We start from the raw sequence: 20959 nt of genomic DNA, 5'->3' as shown, positions 1-20959 counted from the left end.
ATTTTCTTTGCCATTATATGCTTTAATTTAATGCTTTGAATATCTGCATGGAATAATATGAGAATGAAGCATTTTTCCTCACTTTTATTCCCCAAACCATTAATTGAATAATCTGCCTACTGTTTACCAGGGAGATGCTTCCTGGGAGAGGCTGCTAATCGTCCCCAAATCTCTGGTGTCCACTGTTCCCTAGAACCAGAAGCTCTGATCTGTGGCTGGGCATGTGGCCATACATAATATAGACCCCGGTTCCCAGCCTCCAGCTGAGAGAGAAGAGCAGGTCCCCTCTCTGCCTCTGTCCTAGAACATCTGGAGGCTGTGGCCCCAAACGGAGGGAGCAAACTGGGTTACATCCCACAAGAACAGAGGGTGGGAGGGCCTTGCTATGACCAGTCCATCTTCCCTCCTATACGGCAGGGCAAAGGTAAGTTGGTGACTGCCAGAGTAACCCTTTCCTGCCTTCTGTGCAGACGGGGAAGCGAGAATCCCTCACCCCACTGAGAGCTGCGGTCCCGCAGGATGAGAGCGGCCGCCGAGGTGGGGAGCCACGTGTGGCAGGGAGAGCGGATCTTCACACCGCCTGCTCCCTCCTCTGCCAGGTCTGTTCTGACACGTACATACACACACAGAGGGGGAAACGGGCCTCAAAGAAAACCACCGACGGAAAGCTGGCCATAGCAATTTTAAATAAAAACAGAAAAAAGGTACAGAGAAAACATTTCCCGCTGACGATGTCTAGGGGCTGTCCATTCTACAGGCTAAGGAGCTGGGCTCTAGTATGACCTGCGAAGAGGGTTCTAGTGAATGGAAGGAAGTATCCTGTCACAAAAATAGCATTGAATTAGGAGAGAAAATAACTAACAAGGCAGAAAAATTTGGATTTTTGTGTTTTTAGGTTGTTCTCTGTATATATAGGCTTACAAATAGGTTACAGCTCAAAACTTAATTTGCAATTCGTTTTCTCATGGTATTACTGTTATAAGTAGGGATTGGAGTCCCTGGCTCTCCCTCCTAAGTCTATTTAACTAATAAGTAAATATTGTTATAGTATATAATTATAGTATATACCATTATAAGCAAATAAAGAAAATCACTCAAAATAATTAAAACCAAATCTTTACTATACTGAATTCTACTGGCTTTGGAAAATTATGTTTAAATTTCAGTAAGGACATTTTTACAGAGACTGTATAAGATTTTAGAAAATGATGGCACTGGTCTCCATAAGTTAAGGTGAATTCTAAAATTCCTATCTCTTTTACCTGATAGGAATACGCCATCAGCCCCAGCTTTGGTCTGACTAACCATCATATGATTCTGGAGAGGGGAGTGGTTTACTATAGCAGTGATGGAGGGCTACAGAGCGATATAGGGAGATTTTCATGAAGTAACTAGGCCAGAGGAGGTAGAAAAAGGGAAATGTGGAAGATGTTAAAAAGTATTGCATATATGTGGGAAGGACTACTACAGTAAGACTATATAATAGAGTTCTCTGTGATGAAAAGAGGCAGAAATCCCACCATGGGCACACTCCAGCGGCGTACGGTGCTACTGAAACAACTACTAGGTCTGAAGGACACTGCCTCTCGCAGAGGCGGGGCAGGAGGCCAGAGCAGGAATCCGTGCTTGCGTCTGCACACTTGGGTATGATACCGTGTTGCTGAGGATGAGGAGGGGGAAACAAGCCAATCCAGAAAGCACTGCACGTGGATCTCTAAACTTGGGTTTGTATGTTCTGAGGGCGTTTGATACCCAGGACATTAATCGTTAGCTATTAATATCAACTATTATTACAATAGAATATCTTTACAATTGACTCATCAACTATATAGACAGAATGGGACTCCATGACAGGGCTCTGAAACATGGCTTTTTATAGTTTGGCATATGTTCCATGAACAAAGAGAGGGCATGTGTAAGGTCTGCTGCTAGATATTGTCAATGTAAAAATAAATGTCACATGGTTTCTCTCAAGTGCCTTACCATAGGGTTTCAGAAATGTAAAAGATTAATGACTTCACATTTCTGCAGAGTAACTAATAATTTCTTTTTTGAACAAAATCTGCTTGCTCATGTAAGTATGATCCTGACAACAAAGTTTTTAATTTTAAACTCAAAGGGAGAGAGAGCACCTCTCTCCGTTTGCGGGTGAAGCCCCACTAGAATACCTGGCAGGTGGTCAGCCTTACGGCGGCTATTCCATGTCTAAGTTCCACTGTCCCTGCTTACTTCCCAGGGAAGATCCCTCGAAGTCACGTCAGATACTCACCACAGACCGACCCTCGCACTAATCTCCTTAGATGAGGTCTCTCTGGGAGGTAGCGATATTTGCATCCAAATATACTGAGGTTTGATGTGTGGTCTCCAAAGAAACGGAGCTGGCGGTATCTCTCCCCACATCGATAACAAAAATTAGTGTTACATTGTGAACAGGTCATATGATCACATCCTTCAGTTCTCTGGATGTGGATCTGTGTCCGCAAAAGAGGGAAAGGGAAGGAAAGGCTATTAACATTTTGAACAAGTAAAACTGGCAAATGTTACAGAACTTTAAAGTTTCTCCAATCTATTAGCCTTACATAGCATTCCTGAGGATGCCAATTTGCTTGTAATTTTATTCTCCAAGATCGTGTTTGTGTCAAATACTTCATGTGTGCACAGCTCAGTAACATTTCAGGTATTCATACTGTTGGCTGATTCTAATATATAAACTAATGCATCCCAAAGAAAATTCACATATCTTTTTAGACATACACCTAACTCACTGGTTAGGAGGCATTAAAAATGCTGCAAAAGTGGATTTTATTTATGCTATGATGACCAAGAACAGGGGACTTGGGGAATAAGAGGAGCTGAGTATTTCTTAAAAGCAAGGATTATGTACAATCTTTCACGAATAAATATCAAGGAACAGAGGCTCTTTTGGAGGAAGGAAATGACAGGAGCTATAAGTGTATTCACAATTCCATTTTCGTCTCCAACTCTAATATCATTTGCAAATATGTTTATAGAACTGTTTGCATAATTCTGTCTGTGCAATCAAGTACCTTCCTCAATTGTTGCCATCAAGTTACATGTAAACACAATTTCACCCTTAATGTAACAAGGATTTTATTCTTGAATAGTTCACCGTATACCCAATGTGGTAGGCACTGTCTCAAGCACTGAGGCTGTTATAACCAAGATTTTTCTCTTTGAGATAAAACTGAATGCTTGACACAGAATCCTCATGACTCATAAACTGAAGCCATCTTTCATTCCAGTATGTGCACACTTAGTTTCTTAGGTGAGTATTCATGAAAGAGAACTTAGTATTTCATTAAAAAAAAAAAAAAAGGTTTGGTAACACTGTCCAGCTCTCATGTGATTGAAACAGGACCAACTAAAAAGTCTCATTTCACTACAGAGTAGGCACTTACTATGTTCAAGTCATACATAAGTTTTTAATCATATATATATATATATCTTTGTTTAGAAAACTTATTTAAAATGTTCCCAATACCATTTTGACAATTCACAGTTTCTACCTATGACTTTGCTTTGCGACTAGTGTTCAGTGAATATTTATGTGCAACTGGGAACTTCACAGTTAACATGAGTCAAATCCTCCAGTGGTCGCCTGACTCTTCAGTTAGGCCTTGGCCATGGCCCACAACTTTACATATTTCACTTGAAATAATGCCCTCCTTCCCCGATACACAGGGTAGCTGTCTAATCTTCTGTAGCGGTGCAGTTATAATTATACTTTTCAAAAACTGGACAACGATTATGGAAGTGGGATGAAATCATCCAGGAAAAGGAGATCTTTAAGTTAAAAAGAGAAATTAAAAGATTGAGAGATAAAGAACATTATCAAATTATAACCTTGTTTTCCAAGTTTTGAAAATAAAAATTTTGAAGTTGCCAATTCCAAATCACATGCAGTATTTTAGTTTTAGCGATTAAATAACTAAAATTTTAAACTTTGATTTAAAGGAGCGATATGAATTTTAAAAGGACTTCTGAGGCTGCTTTTAAAATAACCAAATATATTAATTATAGTAATGGTGAAAGTTTCATTTGAGCAATATACATATTTGTGTATCTGTGTATCTACCTACCTACCTGCCAACTTATCTACCTATTTGTGTATTTATCTACCTATCTACCCATCTGGGCAGCTTCTAGGTGGTGGTGACAATATTGCAGAAATAATAACTGAGCAGAAGGCAGCAAAGTGACTGGCACACCGCAGGCACTTAATACATGACAAGGGAATGAACCAAGACAGAAAAGTGTACTCAGTTTCTGGCTGGATGCTAGGTATTCAAAATCATTAGGCTGACTGTAGGTTCAATGTCCATTCCCTCCCAGTGGCTGATGATTCTCGGCAGGTAAGTCTCAGCCACATAGGGAGGTTGAAGGGACCTGGGCTTTGACACTAAGAAGCCCTCTGTTTAAATTCTGGCTCTACTAGCTTTATAAAAAAAGTTACTTGACCTCTCCCAAGTCCCAGTTTTGATGATTTTATTTAACATGAGAATAAAAATGTGATCATACATCTATGGTGCTTAACCAATTGTTTGGCACATACTGAGTCAGGTCAACACAATATTGGTTCCCAACTCTCCCCCTTTACCCACCTAAAAATATGAGAAACCAAATATCTGGGCAATGTAGCTGCACACCTCCTGACTGCCAGGTGCTCCCCTTCCTCACATGCTCACGCTGGTAATTCCTAGGCAGGTGCTGAGCTAGAGAACACCTTCCTAGGTAGATAAGGGCCAGCTTGTGGTTAAGGGCATATGAGCATCTGCGGTCAAGGGTTACTCACATATCATTATTTGGTCAATCTGGACCAAACTCACTTTTTCTGCTATTGGCCAACCCGTCCTTTTAAAATTGTATTGAAATGTTTCCCTTTCACCTGACCGTCCAGTCAGAGCAGATCCAGGTTTTCTGGGGCCCGAAGGTTATCTAATTTGAAGGGCCCTCTTTAAGAAGAATGTGAATTACAAACACAAATGAGATGCAGGCCTCAGAAGGGACTTGTGCAGGGGAGGGTCTCTGAAGCTTAGGCTCTTTGGCTTCCCGGCAGAGCCATCCCTAGCCCAGGCCGCCCCTCTGCTGCGCCTGTTTCTGGGAACGATTCCGAAGGGCAATTACTGCGCCGGGTCCACTTAGCACAGTGGGTGGCGTTCAGGAAAGGTGGAGGCCAAAGGTCTGGAACCATTTCTGACCCTTCTTTAAACCACCGGAGCCTGTCCGAGGAGAACGGCCGAGCAGCCAAAGCGAAGGTTACTTCCTCATACACTCAACCTTTTAATTGTGTGTTATATTTCATCTTAAAACGAAGACAATAAAGCGTAACTTTTCCTGGTCATAAAGCACAGCGTTGACTGACAAAGAAAAAAGGGCAAATATTTGTTTAGAGCCCAGTATGTGCCAAGCTTTGTAAACAGATTAGCACCTTTAAGCCTCACAAGCGGACCACGAGATTGGCCTTCTTACTCATAACCAACCAGAGCTCAGAAAAGTCAACTGCCGGAGAGAAAGGAGGCAGGATTGTGAACCGTGGCTGTTTCTTTGTGATGCTAAGCAGCCTCTTATTATAAACTTAAAGGTACACTCAGAGGTCAATCAGGTCCTTTGTTAAATGGCAGCATGATCTTGGCATTAATCAGATACACTTGCTCCCTCTCCTGCACAGCAAATCTGAGTCTTTCTGCTTGTTTTAGCTTTTTTTTTTTTTTTTTTAGCTGGGGGGTGGGGTGGGGGACGAAATGGTGATGACGACGACGACGACTCATTTCTTCCTTTAAAACAGTATAAAAACTTTTCTGACAGAAATTTTGTTCTAGGAAGTTAAACTTGTCACTGACAGTTCATTTGCCTCCAAATTTCACCTACAGTTTTCACTGTCATTATATCTGTGTGTAATACTGTTTCATTAGCTTCTAAAATCTTTATGAGGCAAATTTACTTTTTCATTTAAACCACAAAGATGGTAATTTACAGTCTCTCTGAACAGGCTTTCCTTATTTCTAAAATAATATTCTGAACGCAGTAGGCAACTAGAATATTGTTGGTCCAGTATTTCTGTATAGGTGGTGCTAAAATTCCAAGCTTTGACAATACTCTATAGTAACCTTGTATATTGCAAAATTAAATGGTTCTATAGATTAATTTGAATACACACATAAAAGCAATGATTTAGTCATGAAAAAAATGATTTCATGACTTACCAACTGTGAAATACACAGTACTTCCTTTAATACTACTGTGAATATATCTTGATTATAGGTGAATATATTATAACTTGATACTAACCAAAAAATGAATTGATACAAGGCAAGTTACTGTGCAGCAGGAGACATTACTTTTCACATTTGCTAAGCAAGTTGTAATTTTGGTCTCCTAACACCCAGGGGATAATAAATTTCCTACGCTATAAGTTTCCTGTATATTTGGTTAAACAGCACACTCTGACAATGCCATTTTTATTTTTAAAACATAAAGTCTTAAAATGTAGGCTTAAATTACATTTATATGAATTTCTTTTTATTTCTCAATGAAGCTGTTTTATTATAGTTTCAAAACATTCATCAATTTAGCTCTGCTAAAAAACACACACCAAATGAACCACCCAGTGGTATAATTTAGAATCAAAACTTTGTTTTTACTTAAGAGATAGAAACAGAGTAGGATGGACAAGAGATTCCTAATCCATTAGACTGAAATGACTACTCACACACCACAAAGGTCATGCGGCTTGTTATTACTCAGAGTTCCTTTTCTCCATCTGCAACAAATAAGGGTGACTGATCCTTAAGGAGTTGACTATTTGAACACTAAATGTTGCTTATACCTCTTTACACTTATAAGTCATGCAATGAATGTTCAGAATATGCCAGATATTTCTTTTATTAATAAGAGTTTTTGATATTAAGTTCACAATGTAGTGACAGAAATAACATGGACCATTTCTGAACCTATGCTATTCTTCGTAGGACACATCAACACCTGTAATAAGAGATTATTCATAGAAAAACATATGCTCCTATAATTTAATTCCCATTATTGCCTGGCAACCTGAAATGGCACTGTGAAGGGGGCATTATGCACTGCTGTGGCAGAAATGTAATCAGTGTCAGGGCAATTAGTGCTTGGGCTTAATAGGTCCGGATGATCCTGGAAAAATAGGTACATAATTGTAAATATCCTTATTGTTTCCTGGGTAATGACAGATTGTTTTTAAAAGAATGTACCAAAAGAATTTTGATTTTCAAAAAACAAGCATATATATTTTTACTATCTACCCTCCTCATGTTCTTCATTTAGTTTAGTAAAATGTCCACAAAGTTCTAAAAATAGAACTAGAATTCAGCCTTCTATTTTCATACTGATTCTCCTTGATCATAAGGTGAAAGAATAAGAATAAACGAACTTGTAAATATCCAACTCATTTTATAATTAGTCGGTAATAATCGCCCATAAGTATTTATCCACTTCAAGAAATGAGGGCTTATTTTATTTTTAAAGCAGGAAATGACAACTAGTTAACTGTTATGCTATTGTCACCAACAAATAATTTACTCTATGTTTAAAAGTATTTTTATATATGTCTTTGCATTAGTGGCTTTTGATATCTGGAAGAATTAATGAGAAGCAACAATTATGAGAAAGTTAAAAAATATCCCATGAGCAATGCTCAGTTCTTTACTTTAGCTCACTATAAATTCTTCATAACGCAGAGATTTAAAGAATACCAACATAAACGACAAAGCCTTCAAAGATCCAATAAAACAATTATGCACCTAAAACTCTTGTCCAGCTACAAAATGAATCTATGGGGAAAAATAAAAAAGTTCCAGAGATGCCAAGACTCCTCTGCACCTTTTCTGGGCTGTGACTCAAGGAGGCACTTCATAAGTGAATGGAAAATTCAAGAACAGACAATGTTAGCACATACAAAAAATGATGTAAGTAATCTGAAAGAAAACGCTGAAAAGCAATCAGTCCAACTAGGGACAGGAAATCAGTTGGTTTCAAGAACATCTTCAAAAAATAATAATGGAATATTAAGGAAGCAATACAATTCCTCGGGAGATAAATATTAAACAATGTGATAAATAATGTGGGTATTTCTACTTTCAATAAGGCAAAAAAACCCCCCCAAAAAAAACCCTACAAAAAACCAAAAAACAATGAGAACTTTCAGGAGAAACAAAAGGCATGTAAGTTCCAAATTGAGGCATAACAAAATATGGCATGATTCATTGATACTGAGCTAGGATGCCAGGGGCATGTTTCCTAGAAGTTGTGATCGCATTGAAAAGGAAATGTAATCCCAGTTCCATAATTATATGTGCTTGATTGCGTAAACACGCAATTGGTTTTTAAACGTTACCATCATCCTTTAGAAAAACCAAGTGTTAAATATTATGTTAGAATACAATGTGAGTGTTATTAAATTTGACAATATAAAAACAAAGTTACAGCGTGAAGACTACGGGAAATGGAATGCAGCAAAGAGAACTGTAGGAGGCCTAGATCCTCATATACCAATCTCAAGTTGTTAGAATACTGACTGGAAAATTAGGTACATTATTTAAAGGTTAAAGATCATCCAAGGAAGAATTAAAATAATAAACACTGGAAGGAGAAGCAAAGAAATGGACAGATAGGAATTCTCACCTGTCAGGCCACACTAGAAGCAGTTGCCTCTATTACGGTAGACTACACTGCAAGAGGTAAGGCGTTGATTTCAAAATAATTTTGCCTTCTGCTTGGGTAGCTTTTTAAGGCCAACACTCTGATAACTTTAATTGTCCTTCAATGTACTGGTTTTCTTTGTTACAGGAAATTTCACATATATTACAAGTTAGGTCTTATGATGGACTTATGACAGAAATTCTTTGAAGAAGAGTATAGAGTGCTGTGCTATTCTTATTGTCCGGGGTAGAGCTAAAAAGTAGCCTTTTCTTCCTTCTTTTTTACCACACTTCCCCGGAGCCCACGCCCCATGTTCTCAATCGTCAGACCCCAGTTTCCTGCCCCCTTCACATTTACCTTCCCCTCTTCCCCTCTGCAACTGTACGCTGCTCAGCCTGCCAATAGTTCAGGTATTGCCACATCCTAGTAAATCTTTCCTCTAATTCCACATGAACTTCTGGCCAATAATTACCCTCACTCTTCCATTTTTACCAAGCTTCTTAAAGGAACACTCTACCCTCACTTCCTCAGTTGGCCGCAGCCCCATGTTACTAAAACACCCAGATCAGCTATCTTTCTCCAGGAAACCTTCACTCATCCATGCGTTCAACAAGTATGGACGTGTCCATCGAGAAGATCTGATACGGTCCTGCCCCTGAGAGCTTACAGTCTAAGGTCTAGAAAGACATTCCCTAGTTGTACACATAAACATACGCTCACAAGCTATGAGTTAAGCTATGACAAACGCTACGAAGGAAAAGAACAGCTTGTGAAGAGAGTACTTAATAAGGGGAGCTTGATTTGGTCTAAGGCTCAGAAGAGGCTTCTCTAGGGAAGTGACGTTTGATCTGAGAAGTGCAGGTGAGGCGCAGTTCCCCAGCGAACAGGACTCAGGGAGGGAGAGCATCCCCAGCACAGCATACTCGTGACACCGTATCCGTGAAATGAGAAGCACCCTGCACTAGTCCCGACGCAGTATTTCTCTACATTTGAAAACTCTTTAATTATCTGTAGCCTTCCACTCAAACCCTCTACTCTTCCAGCTGATGAGAGCTCTAAAAGGACCCAGCTCATGGTCATCTTGTTTATTGTTTTATTAAAGAGACTGGAACAAGTCCTGTCACATAGCATGTTCTCAATAATTCTTTATTAAAAAAAAACAAGTATTATCCATGACCACCTAATTGCCAAGTCCAATTTTTAAATTCTTATCTAATTGTATCTCTGTGTCATATAATCAGTAGATCACTACCTCCTGACCTTTTATATACTCTTGTTTCAATGCCACCTTTATTCCGGGGGCTCTTCTTATCTCTCTTGCCCATTTCTTCACCTACCCCTAATTCCACACATGGCTCACCGCTTTGCACACACTCTTTGGGTAATCTCGTCCATAGGCAAATGGTTTCAACTTCCCACAACTAGATCTCATTTTCTAATTTGCACCGCAGACCTGGCTCCTGAGCTGCAGACACATAATGCAGGATCTGTTTGCTGCTCACGTATAACCTAGATGCCTTAAAATGCCTTAAAGCCATTTCAAAGTCAAATAAGAAAAACCAAATTCATCATCATTCCATGACCCTCTGGTCCAACAACAACAAAACAAAACTATGTCCATCTCTGTATTTTAGCTCAGTCTACGGTATCACCACCCTCTTAGACACCCAAGTTAGGTATCTGGTGGACATACTCTGTTTACTTCACATAATCAACTCACCATCAAGGTTGGATTCTGGGCCTAAGATACTTAGCTAATTCTTTTCTTCTCCGGCTGTTTGACCACTAGCTTAGCTCATCCTGTCAGCATTTCCTTCTAGACGTCTCCAACTACCTTCATATAACCAACAACCAACCTAAAATAGATATCTGATTCCACCATTCCCCTGCTTACAACTTTTCAGTCTGGAGGGTGGAATCCAAGTTTCTTAACATCACATGCAAAGCCCGGGCTCTGTTTGCTTCTGCAGCCCCTCCTTTCACCACTTCCTTCCCAGGTGAACCTTACTCTAAGGGAGCCACAAAGTACTTGTGGCTCTTTGTTCACAGCACACATTTCCTGGCTCGGGGCCCTTGTACTTTTAATTGCAACACTCGCACTCCTGGATGCCATCCATCAGCCCCAATCCACCCAATAAGCCTTAACGCCCCAGCTCTCCCTGGATTCCCCAAGATGAGCGGGACGTGCCTTTCACCACGAACCCTCTCACTCTGTGCGAAGCCCTACTGGACTGCGACAGTGTCTTACCGCTGTGAGGGCAACGACCGTGTCTCCCCTTCTGCGACATTCTGAGAAAAAGGACCATGCTTACAGAGCACATAAGGGATTTGCAGTAAAAGTCCATACAAGGAGGACATAAAACTCACATTCGTTCGTTCAACAATTTTCTACTTAGTGCCCAGCACTGCTCTAAATGCTAAGGTACTTTAAGGACCTACATGGGTCAACATCCTTGCTCTCAGGCTGTAAGATATACCCACTACTTTAAACAGTGATAAGCAACGAGGAGCTATGGAGACGCAATAAAGCATATGAGGGGCGTACTACTATTGGGGAAGGGAAAGGTGGTTCCCGAGAAGCTGAATTTTGCTCAGACATGAAGGGGGGGGGGGGGGAGCTGGTCATGCAGACACCTGGGGAAATCACATTCCAGACAAAGGGGAGAGCAAGTAGAGAGACCCTGAGAGGGAACGGGCCTGGTTTTTCTGGGGCACAGCAAGGAGGGCAGTGTCTCTGGAGGGTGACGACGGTAGGAGGAGAGGTGACAGGAATGGCAGTGTGGAGGCGTGTCCGCGGTGTGGCCTTATAGGAGCAGCGTAAGACATAGCTTCTGCTTTGCGTGAGGTGGGAGCCGTGGGAGGTTTGGAGCAGAGGGTGGCCCCAAGCCTTTGTTCTGCTCTTGATGGCTGCCACCAGTAAAACTTGTGCCCTGTTTTGAATGGTAAGTTGAGTTTGCTGCAGGAAAAAAGAGCAACTCTTAAAAACTTAAAATGAAAATAAAAATAAACGGATCACCCGAGGAAGCTTTTGATCCTTTAGCAAAACTAGCCCAATTTGTATTCATATGAAAAACGGGCAGCTTTTTACTCAAATATTTTCCTGTCTACCCTGCTCCCTGGATTTCATCCCTCTCAGGAGCCTTTGTCTACAACGGGGGCTCTCAGCCCCCTGGAAATGCTTCAGAATGTGGGTTAGTTGCTTTTCTGTTGCTGAAGGATGTTTGGTTGTCACAAGGGTGGCTGAGGCTGGCATTTATGGCTATCCTCAACGCCGGGGACATCTTGCTTTTCATTTTCTAATGCATTAGACATTCATCTAGGCGAAAACCTGTTGCTAAATATCTTGACAGAGAATCCAACTCCATCTTATATATAAATGCAAAATAATGTCTATATGGTTTTAACAGATAACGGATTTTTTAGTTAAATAACTACTGTGCAAACTGAGAAAAGGCCAATTGTTGAAAAACATATTATTTCATTATAATAGCTTCACTAATTTCTATTTCATATTATATTTAGGACATTATATTGATTTTTAAATAATATGGTCTATGTAATCACATTATAAATTATTTGTCATTACGATGGGGCATTGGAGGCAATCCAGTTTATGTCCTAGAAAGTATTTACCATCGAATAATCAGACTCTTCTCATCACTAACGTCTAGAATTCGGCAACAAAAAAACAGGAGCAGTGACAGCCGCTGCTCCAAAAGCAGTGGTTTCGAGCAATCTGGGGAGTTACCCTGGATAATCAGGAGTCAAGGAGAAGCTGTTTTATTTTCTGCATGGGCACTACTTGAAAGCAGTCTTGTAGTGGTATGTGCGGTATCAGAGAACTGCAGGATTATCTATAAAATCCAACATTAATACTCCAAGTTCTTCAGCAGCCACAGACAACACAGCCACAGCCCAGAGGTAAGAGCCCACAGACACGGCTGTTGTGCTAATTTTATGTGAACAGGGGCAAATTAATCACTGTCTCTGAAAATACATTCTTTCCCAAAGCACCCTATTAGAGGATTCAAGAGAATAAAATATCTAAAAGGAAGTATCATGACAAATGTCCTTAATTCTCAAATCACAATAAATTATGAACATAATTCACTTTCCCCTGCCTGCTTTTTATGCAGTTACTTAACCTCACTGAAACTTATTTCTACATCTTGAAATGGTGGTAATTACCCTTTTTTCACGACTTTCTTTTGAGAATTCAATGAGGCAACAAACGTAACTTACATACTGCATTAGTGTGCAAAATCTTAAAGTTTTACCAAAGGATGCTGAATCATTAAAAGCCACCTGGCACATTGGAATTTAGCATCTTAGGATAACATCCAAGGATTTGAAGGGACACATATGTATAAAACTACAATGGAGACTGACATGTAACAAATATCAGTATATGTTAGACAGTATTATTATTATTATTACTGCGCTAACACCAGAAAAAAAAAAAAAGAGCATTGTACAAATGCATTTTCATAAATAAAGTAATGATGGCATGAAAAAGAGCATTGTACAAATGCATTTTCATAAATAATGATGGCATGTCAGAATTCAGCATTCCTTATTCATATCTGAGCATTCCTTATAAAAAAATAAAAGTGACTACCTTGTTACCTAGAAATGTTGACCCTGGAATGAAATAAATGACTTAATTACTCATTAATTCATAAATCACATTACTTATATATTAGCCTATCAAAATGTATAATTTCCTAATTAATTATCTCTATTCAATGTCTTAGAAAATGTCCAATATCGAGATGTGAGATTATTTATGTAAGAGGAAAATTAAGATGGTCCCCTGCATGCAATCTAGTTGGCTGTGACTACATTTGTACCACCGTTACATAAACGTTGTATGAATATTCCTCTTACCTTTGTATAAATGTACCTCTTTGGGAAAGGAAAGTTTGAGGAATTGCCAGTTAATTTTCCAAATTAACAAAACCACTAACCATATTGAGAAATATTAACCCAACTTTGCTTTAGTAAGCCCATACTCTGAGCAATATCTAATTTTTACCTGAAGAAGGAAAAACACACACACACAAACAGCCAAATCCTTAGAGGTTGTGTAGGCAAATAGAGATGTTTAAGCAGCTCCAGAGACATCATGTTATAGCCTTTCTGTTCTATTGCTACATTTTATTTATTTCTAATCACGAACTATTTCAAACATTTTAAAAATTAGCGATAACAATGTAATACACATACACAGATTCACTAGCACATTTAATAATGGTAACATGTTTCAATATTTACTTGAGAAGTATTTTTTGAAGAGACAATGCTTATATACTGCCTTCTTTATATAATTGTTTCTTAACTTTAACTTCCTGTTTACTTTAAACTGGCCTATGTCAAATGACCAGTTAAAGGGCTAGAAGATGTGTCTACTTCTCTTTCGAAAGTACACTTGTTAAAAAAAATATACTTGAGAGGGCAGAAATCTGGCCTTGGAAAAATGGGGTTTTAACAATTTAAAACTTCACAAAGAAAAAACACAATATGGCTAATAGTCAAAGTCTGGTTAAGATAAGTAACACTAATTGAGTAATATTAAACCTTTTAAGGAATAACCAAAAGACAGGATTGTTAACCAGTCTCACAAAGTTCTTCCCCACATTCTTAAAGGCTTCATAACTGTTTTTATCTTTAATAATGTTTACTGTTATATTAGACAGTAATATTGATATTTTTAATTCTTCTTCTACTATCTAAAATTTTCAGGCCTTTAGAAGTATCCAGCTGGGGTTTTGCTACACACTTACAGTAAATTAAAATAATTATTTATTTAAAAAATTGCTCTAAATAAACACACTTTAAAATGTGTGTATCGGCCAATAAAATTTTATGTGTTTACCACTTTCTGAAAACAAAAACAATATAATAGATTACTTTGGTTTAATGAATCATAATGAGTGTGCACTTCAGAATAGTTTAAGTCTTTCAAGCTTTCAAACAAAACATAAATTTAAAAAACACAATTTGCACATAAAAATGGTTAAGATGCTAGATTTTATGGTTTTATACCACAATACAAAAAGCATTATTTGAGTACTAATATTGTTTACAAAGTATTTCATTAACAACTTAAAGTGTATACAGTAGAAGGATATTTATGGAAATATTAATTACTAAAATGTTATGAAAACTACTTATAACATGAGAAAGGTTTGACATGTTAAACGGAAAAAAAAAGGATATTGAATTATCTGTCTACTACAATTAAAACTTAATAAAAATAAGTTAGTTAAACAGGTAATGGCCAAAGAGGCACACCAATAGATTAACAGCGAGTATACTGGAGTGGCAGAATTATGGATGAATTTTTTCCCTTTTCCAAATTTCTATTATATGTTATGTGATCATTATAAATGAGCAATCATTTAAAAATCAAAATTATTATTAAAATTATAAATCAATCTAAACAATTATAATTATGCAGGGTAAAAAAATATGCATCTATGCATAACCCATGGACACAGACAATAGTAGAGTGGGCCTGCGGGTTGTGAGGTGGAGGGGGGTCAACAGGAGGAAAAAGGGGGACATCTGTAATACTTTCAACAATAAAGATAAGAAACATACACACACATATATATACACACATACATACACACACACATATATACACAGTTTGGTTACAAAACAATTTTAAATACATTTATCATTATTGAAAACATGTTCATATGAAAATATACACTCCCTGTTTTGTTTACCTAGAAGCACTCTATGAAATTTTTTCCACAAACTCCTAGCATCTTCCCGTTTGTATATTTACAAATTTAAAATGATTACTTATGAAAATAAAGCCTTGGTGTATAAAATAAGTGTTAATTCATTACATAATATCTCCTCATGGATTTCTATTATAAGAACAGAAATGCTTCATGGGAACAACATAATTTTACGGTAAAAAGAATCACCATGAAGGAAAGCAAAGCTTTAAAGTCCTATTCTTAAAAGGAAATGAAACCATCTGTATTCAAAACAGGCAATAAAACATGACTTAAGCTGACATAAATGTTGTGGAACTTGAATCTCACCAGACAGTAGATTCTCTGCTACAAGAAAGTCATGTAAACTGATTCCATCTTCCTTGGCTCCTTTCCTCTCAGCTATTTGACAGGTAATTCCTTTTAAAGCTCCCCTTTTAGCTCTTACCTCACAAAGGAACCAGCATGTATGTTTCTCTTAACTGTTTATATTTGTTAAAACTGGGGGAAGTTTTTAGTGCATTCAGTTAGGTCATTGCAGTTGGCTGCCTTTTCCTTCTATTCATCAGAGTCCATGTAATGGTAGATGAGAGATTACAGTAACAAATGTATGTTTTTATGTTTTACCGCAATTCATTCAGTATTTCCCCGTGGCACAGTGCTGCAGGATTGCTCATTCAGCATACAGTGTCACAGCCAGGCTAACTGGTAATTGTTTTCCTAGCCTCCCAGAGAGAGACAAAGTAGACTATGTACAAAGTGTTAAGTAGAATGACTTAACAGCACACGGAAATTCCTACTGGCCTTCACTGAGTTTGAAACTGAGCAGTAGCTTTCAATAAACTGAAAAGACAACAGAAAGGGGGAAAGGCCTTATTTTTTCATTGTCCATCAATGGACGAAGAATAAAATGTACTGAGCAATAGAATGCAGTGATCTGAAGAGGCCCTAACATCGAAAGGATCATTGCAGATGAATTTGCCTCCTACGGGGAAAACAAAGAAAGCTTCAGCACAGACATCTTTAGACCTCACTTTTAACAGAGCCAGGTCACCCAAACTATTTCAAAAATTTCTTCCAGTTGCTAAGAATGTGACCCGTTATTTCAGGCAATACTTTTACTTACTATATGTATAAACTAGCATGTGAGTTTGGCATAGTGAATCTGTACGCCATATTCATGCTCATTAATCAGCTTCAGATATACTTTTATTGCTTCAAGTTGAATTCACAATGATTAATTTTTAAAAATTTCTGAGAATTCAAATTTCATTTATCTGGTGCTAAGTCTCCAGGGAGAAATTGCAGAATTGTTCTTAAAAGGAAATAAAGCCCAATTTAGACATGATTTAAAAAAATAAATTTGGCAAAAAGTGGAAACCCCATATGGTAGACTGCACACACACATACACACACATACAATTTTCTAATGTGTACTTTAAGAAACTTCAGATTTCCACAATTCTTATCCTGCCAGCATCAAACCCAAAGTTTTCTGGCTGGACTGACTTGCCGATTTCTCTACAGGACACTCTTTGGGGACTGTTTGCATGGCTGACTTTCAACATGAAGGTCGAAGCTCAAAAGCTGCTGACTCTTGATTACTTGTATGATTATCAAAAGAAAAATGGAATTCCTAAAATTCCTAAGTCCTGATTTTAGCTCTTAGCTTCTGCCTCACCAGGTTTACAAACAGCAAATGATCAGTTTACTGTAATCCTGAAGTGATGGGCAACGGTAGAGGGAAGGACAAGCAGAGGATCACAAGGATTCAGAGCCTGTCTAATGGAGAAGTTATAATACACGTAACAAACTGGAAATAATTTTTACCATTTTCATACTAGCTTTACCCTGCACACTCATCTCCACTTTTCAATGCAAAAGAAGAATTTGTACCTTTAAAATCAATTATTTATATGTAGCAACCCTAAATTTTGAAATGTAATGCAAATAATATACACTGTTCCTACATAAGAATTTCAATTTACTTATGTAATACAATTACTCTTCTAAAATGAAATAGCAACTATTCTTTTTCTCCACACCTGCAATAGTAAAGTGATACATACAATTCCCTCCAGTGCTGCCATAATGTTCTTCAGTGATACCCAGATGCGCACCCGTCTGCCCCGTCCTCCCACAGGGGAGCTCACCTTGCACTTTGGACACTTCTGGGCGTTCCTCTGTCCATGCTCAATTTCGCTGGCCCAGTGACGCAACAGTTTGTCTCCTTTTTTGTACTCCTTGCAGTTAACACCTTCATGCCAAGGAGAGTGGCACTTAAAACACCAGACGAATTGGCAAGTGGGGCACTGGATCTGTGTAAGGAAAAGTAGGATTAAATAGTAGTAGAAATGCTGAAAGCGTCTAAAGGATAAGAATGGTGATGCTTCGGGAAATAAGCTAAAAGGTTATAACTTGTCCAGATTTAAAGTATCTCCCCCTCGACAAGATGTAAACTACAATAAGATAGGGCTATTCTGTTATTAAAGGAGGAGACAGTTCCTTTGCCATGACTGATTCAGCCGTTTGTAGGCTATGCTAGAATTAAACACTTGGGACATTCTGGAAATCAACTTGGTCTTAAGAAAATATCCTAGATTGAAACATGGAATAAAACCTGAAGGCTCAGGATAACCCAAATCCACACACTCAGGCGGCTGCCCTTGAATTCACCTTTCTCTTGGACCAATTTCCCAAGCACTCCCATTGCTCTTTTTATCAATGGCTTCGCTCACTTTTATAAAAATAAAAAAGCACCCAGGTGCTTCATCAGATAAAAGGACACTGGCAAATAAATGGCTATACCAACATTTGCTATGAAGCACCACCTAAAATAATGGCTATCCCCTTTTTTGTTATTAATCTAAGGGAGGTTAATCATAAAAAATAAAGGATCCTATTAGAAATCTATCAGTCTTGGTGGTACTGTGGCCTGTTAGCTAGGAAACCATCAGAAAGATGTCACTGCATTTTCACTGTGTGATGTCGTATGTGAGAGTGTCTGTTCACTGAAACTGTCTGCCCTCCGCGTGACACGGGAGACTTTATCTGACTTCCTTTGTTTTGAAGGGCGGTGGAGTATCCCATCCTCTCACAGTGTTTCTGGTCCTCACTCTCTAAAAACATGGGCATAACTTGATCTTCCTAGATCTGTTTGATTAAAGTGAATTAATAAAATGTCTAACTATGAAAAACACTAATGCCTATTCTTTTCTGAGTTCCTGCATATTAATTACTTCCCCGTAACGTGAATGAATTCACTGACTACATTTTGAAAATCAGTTAGAACTTCTTTTGGTAAACAATACAAAATCACTACTTACTTTTTTGGGAAACTACTTTTTTGACAACGGTGGTTCCAATACATACATTAATTGAGTGGCAATTACAATCACAGCTCTTCCATTTATAACCCAAAGCACTGCAGTTTTCACGTGTGTCAAGAATAATGTTCTTCCCATGCAAATGTGAAGGAGCAAAAGTACTTCTGTTTTTCATTTATATCAAAATAAAGTAATATTTTGCCATAAATTTTTAAAATTTTCATGTTTAATTATTTGTTGAAATTGCATTACATGGTGATGTTTATGCTCCTGGACACTCATGACTTAGTTTTGTCAACAAAATAATGCTACAAAGTCGGTATGAACATCACAAGTTCACAGAGGAGGAAACTAAGGCTCACAGAGATGAAATAACCGGCCCAAAGTAATATACCAAGTGTGTGTTAAAAAGAAATTTAAACAAGAAGTCTGTAGGCTCCAAGGCCAGCATTCTTCGAACTGAGCCAGAAGCCTTCCTCACTCTAAACAACATTCTTACGCTGACAATTAAAAACCAAACTGTGGAAGTCAAAGAAGGTCATGGAACTAAACTATTCAGTTAATCATAATTTTACATGATTACCAACATACGGTGAACTCTGAAAATCTTTTTCAAGATTTTACATAAGACAATCCTTAGCTTTTTTTAAAAAGGGATGTTAATCACCATTTTTGCCTTTTCTGATTATTAAAGTGAAAATAACTCATATTTAAAGAAGACTGAGTTAGAGTGTGTGAGCTCCAGATAAGGAAAGAATATAAAATGCTCATTCCCCTATGTCACTGAACCATGAGGAAAAGATCTAAGTATTACACGGGGCCTAAACGAATGTAATTTTCAAATGTAATGAATGAAATGAGGAAGATGCCAGAAGATTTTGCTTTTCCTCGAGTAACCACCGTTATGTCGGGAGGGTCTAGACACCCAGCTCCCTTCTCTTCCATTGGACACTATTCCTAATTCTAAATCACCGGACTCGAGCGCCATCCAACGAAAAACTCTCTGGTTTTCAATCGGTCAGTCTTCGACTGTGTTTATGAAATGAACAGAAGAATAAACATAGTGGTGGTTTGAAACGGGGGTTAACTCTACACGTTAGACATTATAACGGTTCAAGGATCTTTGGGGCCAAGCGCTGACCTCTCACATCTACGCATCTCTAATGAAGACGATTAGAAACGCGTGATTCTCCTAAGGTACCAGATAAGGAATCTGCCAGCTGGTGCCAACACGAGGGTCTCTGGCTATCAATCTCTTGTGATAAACAACTAAGCCCTACTGCAGGTCCTACAAGCTGTGAAAGGAGTTTTGCATCAAGCCCTCCAGTACAGATGAGTACTGTCTGTAACTGAAAACATTAAGGCAACTCTTGCTTTGCTTTGGATTAAACAAGGAAAGGACTAACAGCCAGCCCCACAACCTTGCTATTCAGAGACTCACCCGAAGAGTGTAAATACTGACGTTTTGGTCTGAAGATGCCTTATTCATTCTGACCTTAACCATACTCAAAACCAGCCTTTTCTAACACACACAAAAACATCAACTCTGCATCTTCCTCCGTTAATTTATTTATACTTATTTATATTTATCCTTCACATGAAGTGCCATGTCACAGGCACAGACTTCCCGCACACAGGCCTGCCCTCCGGGTGACTGTAGTCACACAGACGTCCCCATGCTCTCTCCTTGCTACTCAAAGTGTGTTCAGAGGAGCAGCACCTCAGCATCACCCGGGAGCTTGCTGGAGACAAAGAGCTCACGTCCCCCCGAGACCTGCTGAATCAGAGCTGCCGTTTCACAAGGTCCCCAGATGACTCACAGACGCCCTGAGTTTGAGAAGCACTGCTCTGTACCATGTGGCCCCATCTCTCTGGCCACAAAGGATTTACGCCAGGAATGAGCCCCTAAGCCAGGAGCATGTGCCAGCGGCCGACATGCGCTGTGTGCGGCAGGGAGCTTACTGCTGAATAGAGATCGGCCAAGTCAGGCTTCCCTCTGGAGGAGTGAAGGGGACACACACACACACACACACGCTCCCTTTGCCGCGGAGGCAAGGACGCAGGAGAGCTTAGGGACCACTGCAGATGGTGGGAGGAGGGAGCAGCAGTCCCGGCTCGTGGGACAGCGACGGGGCTCTCACGCCGCCAGAGCCAGTGTCCGATTGTCCATGGGGCCCGCCCGGGTGGCCGCTGAGCCGCTTCCCTGCC

The 20959-nt window shown here is 39.0% G+C and overlaps 1 protein-coding gene across 1 annotated transcript in view; it reads right to left on the bottom strand.

The window, feature by feature from the left end:
• Positions 1-20959, bottom strand: part of RNF217 (ring finger protein 217) — a 106418-nt gene that overhangs the window by 13261 nt on the left and 72198 nt on the right. Inside the window, exons 3-4 of the mRNA XM_081140979.1 lie at positions 17579-17743; positions 2270-2471 (exon numbers count right to left, since the gene is read on the bottom strand). Coding sequence (XP_080997105.1) covers positions 2270-2471; positions 17579-17743 — 367 coding nt within the window. The remainder of the gene's footprint in view (positions 1-2269; positions 2472-17578; positions 17744-20959) is intronic.

The sequence above is a fragment of the Miniopterus schreibersii genome, assembly GCF_964146895.1.
Source record: "Miniopterus schreibersii genome assembly, chromosome: 6".
Taxonomy (NCBI): Eukaryota; Metazoa; Chordata; class Mammalia; order Chiroptera; family Miniopteridae; genus Miniopterus; species Miniopterus schreibersii.
Note: the sequence above shows the minus strand (reverse complement) of the source record. Positions and strands in the feature narration are given on the sequence as shown.